This window comes from Procambarus clarkii, chromosome 76, assembly GCF_040958095.1.
Source record: "Procambarus clarkii isolate CNS0578487 chromosome 76, FALCON_Pclarkii_2.0, whole genome shotgun sequence".
NCBI lineage: Eukaryota > Metazoa > Arthropoda > Malacostraca > Decapoda > Cambaridae > Procambarus > Procambarus clarkii.
In genome coordinates this window covers 9,219,973-9,227,630 of record NC_091225.1, presented here as the reverse complement: position 1 = coordinate 9,227,630, position 7,658 = coordinate 9,219,973, and the positions used below count along the sequence as shown (strand labels likewise).

Genomic DNA, 7,658 nt, shown 5'->3' with positions numbered 1-7,658 from the left:
GTTGGTAATAAAGTACCTGGTTGACGGGGTTCTGGGAGTTCTTCTACTCCCCAAGCCCGGCCCGAGGCCAGGCTTGACTTGTGAGAGTTTGGTCCACCAGGCTGTTGCTTGGAGCGGCCCGCAGGCCCACATACCCACCACAGCCTGGTGGGTCCGGCACTCCTTGGAGGAAACTATTTAGTTTTCTCTTGAAGATGTCCACGGTTGTTCCGGCAATATTTCTTTTACTCGCTGGGAGGTCGCTGAACCGCGGACCTCTGATGTTTATACAGTGTTCTCTGATTGTGCCTATGGCACCTCTGTTCTTCACTGGTTCTATTCTACATTTTCTTCCATATCATTCACTCCAGTATGTTGTTATTTTACTGTGTAGATTAGGGACCTGGCCCTCCAGTATTTTCCATATGTATATTATTTGGTATCTCTCTCGTCTCCTTACTAATGAGTACATTTGGAGAGCTTTGAGACGATCCCAATAATTTAGGTGCTTTATCTCGTCTATACGTGCCGTATATGTTCTCTGTATTCCCTCTATTTCAGCAATCTCTCCTGCTCTGAAGGGGAAAGTGAGTACTGAGCAGTACTCAAGACTGGACAACACAAGTGACTTGAAGAGTACAACCATTGTGATGGGATCCCAGGATTTGAAAGTTCTCGTAATACATCCCATCATTTTTCTGGCTGACGCAATATTTGCTTTGTTATGTTCCCTAAACGTTACGTCGTCAGACATCATTATTCCCAAATCCTTTATATGTTGTTTTCCTACTAGGGACAGATTTGATTGTGTTTTGTACCCTGTATTATGTTTAAGGTTCTCATTTTTACCGTACCTGAGTACCTTGGAATTTATCACTGTTAAACATCATGTTATTTTCTGCTGTCCAGTCGAAATTTGTATTAATATCTGCTTTTAGTTTTTCAATGTCTTCAGCAGAGGTAATTTTCATGCTAATTTTTGTGTTATCTGCAAAAGTTGATTCGAAGCTGTGACTTGTATTGATGTCTATATCTGATATGAGAATAAGGGAAATCAGTAATGCAAGGACTGTACCCTGAGGTACAGAGCACCTAACTGCGCTTGGACTCGATTTTATATGGTTGACTGTAACTCTTTGTGTTCTGATCGACAGAAAACTGAGTATTCACCGTCCTACTTTACCAGTTATTCCCATTGACCTCATTTTGTGTGCTATCACTCCATGGTCACATTTATCGACTGCCTTTGCAAAGTCCGTGTATACCACACCTGCATTCTGTTTTTCTTCTAATGCCTCAGTGACTGTCATAATAGTCAAGTAGCTGTGAGAGGCATGATCTTCCCGCTCAAAATCCATGTTGGCCTGGGTTGTGGAGGTCATTGGTCTCCATGAATCTAGTGACCTGACTCCTGATCACTCTCAAATTCTTTTGTTATGTGGGACGTTAGTGCAACTGGTCTATAATTCTTTGCCAATGCTTTGTTCCTTCCCTTGTGTAGAGGGATTATGTCTGCTGATTGAAGGACATCTGTTATCTCCCCTGTGTCCAAACTCTTCCTCCACACTATACTGAGTGCCTGCGCTACTAGTACTTTGCATTGCTTTATAAATATCGAATTCCATGAATTTGGGGCTGAGTGCATGGGCATGTTGTCAATTTCTCTTTCAAAATCTGCCACGCTCGTGTTGATATCAGTTATATTTACAGGGGTTTGGATATCACGCATAAAGAAGTTGTCCGGATCTTCCACTTTCATGCTGTTTATCGAAGTGCTAAACATGTCCTCATACTGTTTTTTTTTTTTTAGGATTTCACAAATTTCTTTGTCATGGGGTACATACTGGATGCGTATGGGCTCTACTACCTCTCACTGGATGGGTATGGGGTCCACTACCTCTCACTGGATGGGTATGGGCTCCACTACCTCTCACTGGATGGGTATGGGCTCCACTACCTCACTGGATGGGTATGGGCTCCACTACCTCTCACTGGATGGGTATGGGCTCCACTACCTCACTGCATGGGTATGGGCTCCACTACCTCTCACTGGATGGGTATGGGCTCCACTACCTCTCACTGGATGGGTATGGGCTCCACTACCTCTCACTGGATGGGTATGGGGTCCACTACCACTTATAGGATGGGTATGGGCTCCACTACCACTTATAGGATGGGTATGGGGAACTACCACTTAACTGTTAACTGGTTATATATAAGGCTGTAGATCTGGTATTAAGAGAATACGTATTAATTATACTAGAAGCTGTAGTTTACTTATTTTAAGAAACGCCTTGTGCAAAGTATGCTGTAAGATGGTACTTTGACCTGAGTTTGCAGAAAAAAGTTTTTTCCGAAGGGATTAGCAGGGGAGAGATGCATGCAAGATTGTCTCATCCTTCCTTTGAGTTTAATTCATTAAATGACAGAAATCTCTGTTACGACTCAATATTGTATTTAATAATCAACCTTTCTCAGGGACCTATGTTATCCATCAATTTGAGTAAAAGAGTCAACCACTCTTACTTCGGGCATGTGAGTCAGTCAGCATGAGAACTAGTTTGTGTGGTAGTGTAGTGAGGCATCTGACACCCCAGCCAAGTAGCGGCCTCCACGGAGGTAACTGCTATCTACCACCTTGTTTGTTAGATCATTTAAATTAGAGAAATTCATGTTATTAGGATAATTGATAGTACTCTAGTTCAATTGTCTACGTAAATTATTATCAATTGGGAATAGGGATTCAGTCACCTTTAGTGACGCTGTGCATATGAGTAGTTTTGTTAATTATCTTTCAAAATCCGTTTGGCAACCAGCCAAGGTCAGCCTCACAGATTTCAGGAGAGTTGAGATGAGTGTGGCTGGAGCAGGAGGATGGGCAGGGAAGATGAGTGTGGCTGGAGCAGGAGGATGGGCAGGGAAGATGAGTGTGGCTGGAGCAGGAGGATGGGCAGGGAAGACTCCCAGAGGCAGGCCATAACACCCAGCTGGGTCTTGGTATATATTAAAGTGCTTCATCATTGGTACAGTTCAATTTAAATGCATTTTATTTGCCTCTAGGCTTAAGATATTTCAGTTTTAGGGATTGCTCTATATAAATTGTGTTTAATAAACTGTATTGAATTAATTGTGTTTAGTGAATTTTCCCCATTTATATACCTTTATTGCTGAATTCACGATCCCGTGTCATTGAGTACGTTTCCTGTGCACTTTTCAGGCATCCTCATTCTATTTAAGATATTCCTTTTTTATTTAATTGAACCACACTTAACGTAATGTCTATCCTCCCTTCTAATTGGCTGATTCCTGCCTCACAGTCATTTAGGATAATTATTCCGTGTTCATAGGGCGCCTGACAGCTGGGTGGACAGCGCTTCGGATTCGTAGTCCTGAAGTTCCGGGTTCGATTCCCAGTGGAGGCGGAGACAGATGGGCAAAATGTTTCATTCACCCTGATGCCCCTGTTACCTAGCAGTAAATAGGTCCCTGGGAGTTAGACAGCTGCTACGGGCTGCTTCCTGAGGGTGGAGGCCTGGTCGAGGACCGGGCTGCGGGGACACTAAGCCCCGAAATCATCTCAAGATAACTTCAAGATAACCTGCATGTAGTAGGTGGTGGCAGCTTTAACGTCCCTTTAGTGAGTTTTCTTGTAGCTGATAGGCCGAGAGTTCTTGTTTTGTGGCACCTTGGTGAATAAACACTAGGTTTACAAGGCGTCACTGGACTAGAGGTTACGGTAAGAACGGAGAAAAACAGAACCGTTATTTAACGGCCAGTTAAAACAGAGAATAGAGGTTTTAATCTGGTACCCGTTACAATGGTGGCAGCGGTGGGATACCCGGATCCGGTACCCGTTACAATGGTGGCAGCGGTGGGATACCCAGATATGGTACCCGTTACAATGGTGGCAGCGGTGGGATACCCAGATATGGTACCCGTTACAATGGTGGCAGCGGTGGGATACCCGGATCCGGTACCCGTTACAATGGTGGCAGCGGTGGGATACCCAGATATGGTACCCGTTACAATGGTGGCAGCGGTGGGATACCCAGATATGGTACCCGTTACAATGGTGGCAGCGGTGGGATACCCAGATATGGTACCCGTTACAATGGTGGCAGCGGTGGGATACCCGGATCCGGTACCCGTTACAATGGTGGCAGCGGTGGGATACCCAGATATGGTACCCGTTACAATGGTGGCAGCGGTGGGATACCCAGATATGGTACCCATTACAATGGTGGCAGCGGTGGGATACCCAGATATGGTACCCGTTACAATGGTGGCAGCGGTGGGATACCCAGATATGGTACCCGTTACAATGGTGGCAGCGGTGGGATACCCAGATATGGTACCCATTACAATGGTGGCAGCGGTGGGATACCCGGATCCGGTACCCGTTACAATGGTGGCAGCGGTGGGATACCCGGATCCGGCACCCATTACAATGGTGGCAGCGGTGGGATACCCGGATCCGGTACCCGTTACAGTGGTGGCAGCAGTGGGATACCCGGATCCGGTACCCGTTACAATGGTGGCAGCGGTGGGATACCCGGATCCGGTACCCATTACAATGGTGGCAGCGGTGGGATACCCAGATCCGGTACCCATTACAATGGTGGCAGCGCTGGGATACCCAGATCCGGTACCACCACCACCAGCTGGTCCACACGGACCACCACCACCAGCAGCTGGCCCACACGGACCACCACCAGCAGCTGGCCCACATGGACCACCACCACCAGCAGCTGGCCCACACGGACCACCACCACCAGCAGCTGGCCCACACGGACCACCACCACCAGCAGCTGGCCCACACGGACCACCACCACCAGCAGCTGGCCCACATGGACCACCACCACCAGCAGCTGGCCCACACGGACCACCACCACCAGCAGCTGGCCCACACGGACCACCACTACCAGCAGCTGGCCCACACGGACCACCACCACCACCAGCTGGCCCACACGGACCACCACCACCAGCAGCTGGTCCACACGGACCACCACCACCAGCAGCTGGTCCACACGGACCACCACCACCACCAGCAGCTGGCCCACACGGACCACCACCACCAGCAGCTGGCCCACACGGACCACCACCACCAGCAGCTGGCCCACACGGACCACCACCACCAGCAGCTGGTCCACACGGACCACCACCACCAGCAGCTGGTCCACACGGACCACCACCACCACCAGCAGCTGGTCCACACGGACCACCACCACCAGCAGCTGGCCCACACGGACCACCACCACCAGCAGCTGGTCCACACGGACCACCACCACCAGCAGCAGCTGGCCCACACGGACCACCACCACCACCAGCTGGCCCACACGGACCACCACCACCAGTAGCTGGCCCACACGGACCACCACCACCACCAGCTGGCCCACACGGACCACCACCACCAGCAGCTGGCCCACACGGACCACCACCACCACCAGCAGCTGGCCCACACGGACCACCACCACCACCAGCTGGCCCACACGGACCACCACCACCAGCAGCTGGCCCACACGGACCACCACCACCACCAGCAGCTGGCCCACACGGACCACCACCACCACCAGCTGGTCCACACGGACCACCACCACCACCAGCTGGCCCACACGGACCACCACCACCAGCAGCTGGCCCACACGGACCACCACCACCAGCAGCTGGCCCACACGGACCACCACCACCAGCAGCTGGCCCACACGGACCACCACCACCAGCAGCTGGCCCACACGGACCACCACCACCAGTAGCTGGCCCACATGGACCACCACCACCAGCAGCTGGTCCACACGGACCACCACCACCACCAGCAGCTGGTCCACACGGACCACCCCACCACCAGCAGCTGGCCCACACGGACCACCACCACCACCAGCAGCTGGCCCACATGGACCACCACCACCAGCAGCTGGCCCACACGGACCACCACCACCAGCAGCTGGCCCACACGGACCACCACCACCACCAGCTGGCCCACATGGACCACCACCACCAGCAGCTGGCCCACACGGACCACCACCACCACCACCAGCTGGCCCACACGGACCACCACCAGCTGGCCCACATGGACCACCACCACCAGCAGCTGGCCCACACGGACCACCACCACCACCAACAGCTGGCCCACACGGACCACCACCACCACCAGCAGCTGGCCCACACGGACCACCACCACCACCAGCAGCTGGCCCACACGGACCACCACCACCAGCAGCTGGTCCACACGGACCACCACCACCAGCAGCTGGTCCACACGGACCACCACCACCACCAGCTGGCCCACACGGACCACCACCACCACCAGCTGACCCACACGGACCACCACCACCAGCAGCTGGCCCACACGGACCACCACCACCAGCAGCTGACCCACACGGACCACCACCACCACCAGCTGGTCCACACGGACCACCACCACCACCAGCTGGCCCACATGGACCACCACCACCAGCAGCTGGCCCACACGGACCACCACCAGCAGCTGGTCCACACGGACCACCACCACCAGCAGCTGGCCCACACGGACCACCACCACCACCAGCTGGTCCACACGGACCACCACCACCAGCAGCTGACCCACACGGACCACCACCACCACCAGCTGGCCCACACGGACCACCACCACCAGCAGCTGGTCTACACGGACCACCACCACCAGCAGCTGGTCAACACGGACCACCACCACCAGCAGCTGGCCCACACGGACCACCACCACCAGCAGCTGGTCAACACGGACCACCACCACCAGCAGCTGGCCCACACGGACCACCACCACCAGCAGCTGGTCCACACGGACCACCACCACCAGCAGCTGGTCAACGCGGACCACCACCACCAGCAGCTGGTCCACATGGACCACCACCACCAGCAGCAGCTGGCCCACATGGACCACCACCACCAGCAGCTGGCCCACACGGACCACCACCACCACCACCAGCAGCTGGCCCACACGTACCACCACCACCACCAGCAGCTGGCCCACACGGACCACCACCACCACCAGCAGCTGGCCCACACGGACCACCACCACCACCAGCAGCTGGCCCACACGGACCACCACCACCAGCAGCTGGTCCACACGGACCACCACCACCAGCTGGCCCACACGGACCACCACCACCACCACCAGCTGGCCCACACGGACCACCACCACCAGCAGCTGGTCCACACGGACCACCACCACCAGCAGCTGGCCCACACGGACCACCACCACCACCAGCAGCTGGCCCACACGGACCACCACCACCAGCAGCTGGCCCACACGGACCACCACCACCAGCAGCTGGTCCACACGGACCACCACCACCAGCTGGCCCACACGGACCACCACCACCAGCAGCTGGTCCACACGGACCACCACCACCAGCAGCAGCTGGCCCACACGGACCACCACCACCAGCAGCTGGTCCACACGGACCACCACCACCAGCAGCAGCTGGCCCACACGGACCACCACCACCAGCAGCTGGTCCACACGGACCACCACCACCAGCAGCTGGTCCACACGGACCACCACCACCAGCAGCTGGCCCACACGGACCACCACCAGCAGCAGCTGGCCCACACGGACCACCACCACCAGCAGCTGGTCCACACGGACCACCACCACCAGCAGCTGGTCCACACGGACCACCACCACCAGCAGCTGGCCCATACGAGGTGATCATCTGTGGTGG

At 54.7% G+C, this 7,658-nt stretch overlaps 2 protein-coding genes across 3 annotated transcripts in view; both read right to left on the bottom strand.

Moving 5' to 3' along the window:
• Nucleotides 1–7,658, bottom strand: part of LOC123771433 (uncharacterized) — a 910,720-nt gene that overhangs the window by 846,103 nt on the left and 56,959 nt on the right. The window lies entirely within an intron of this gene.
• On the bottom strand, nucleotides 3,745–4,590 carry LOC138357144 (putative per-hexamer repeat protein 5). The gene has a single exon (XM_069313797.1). The coding sequence runs from the start codon at nucleotides 4,588–4,590 to the stop codon at nucleotides 3,745–3,747; it is 846 nt and encodes a 281-aa protein (XP_069169898.1).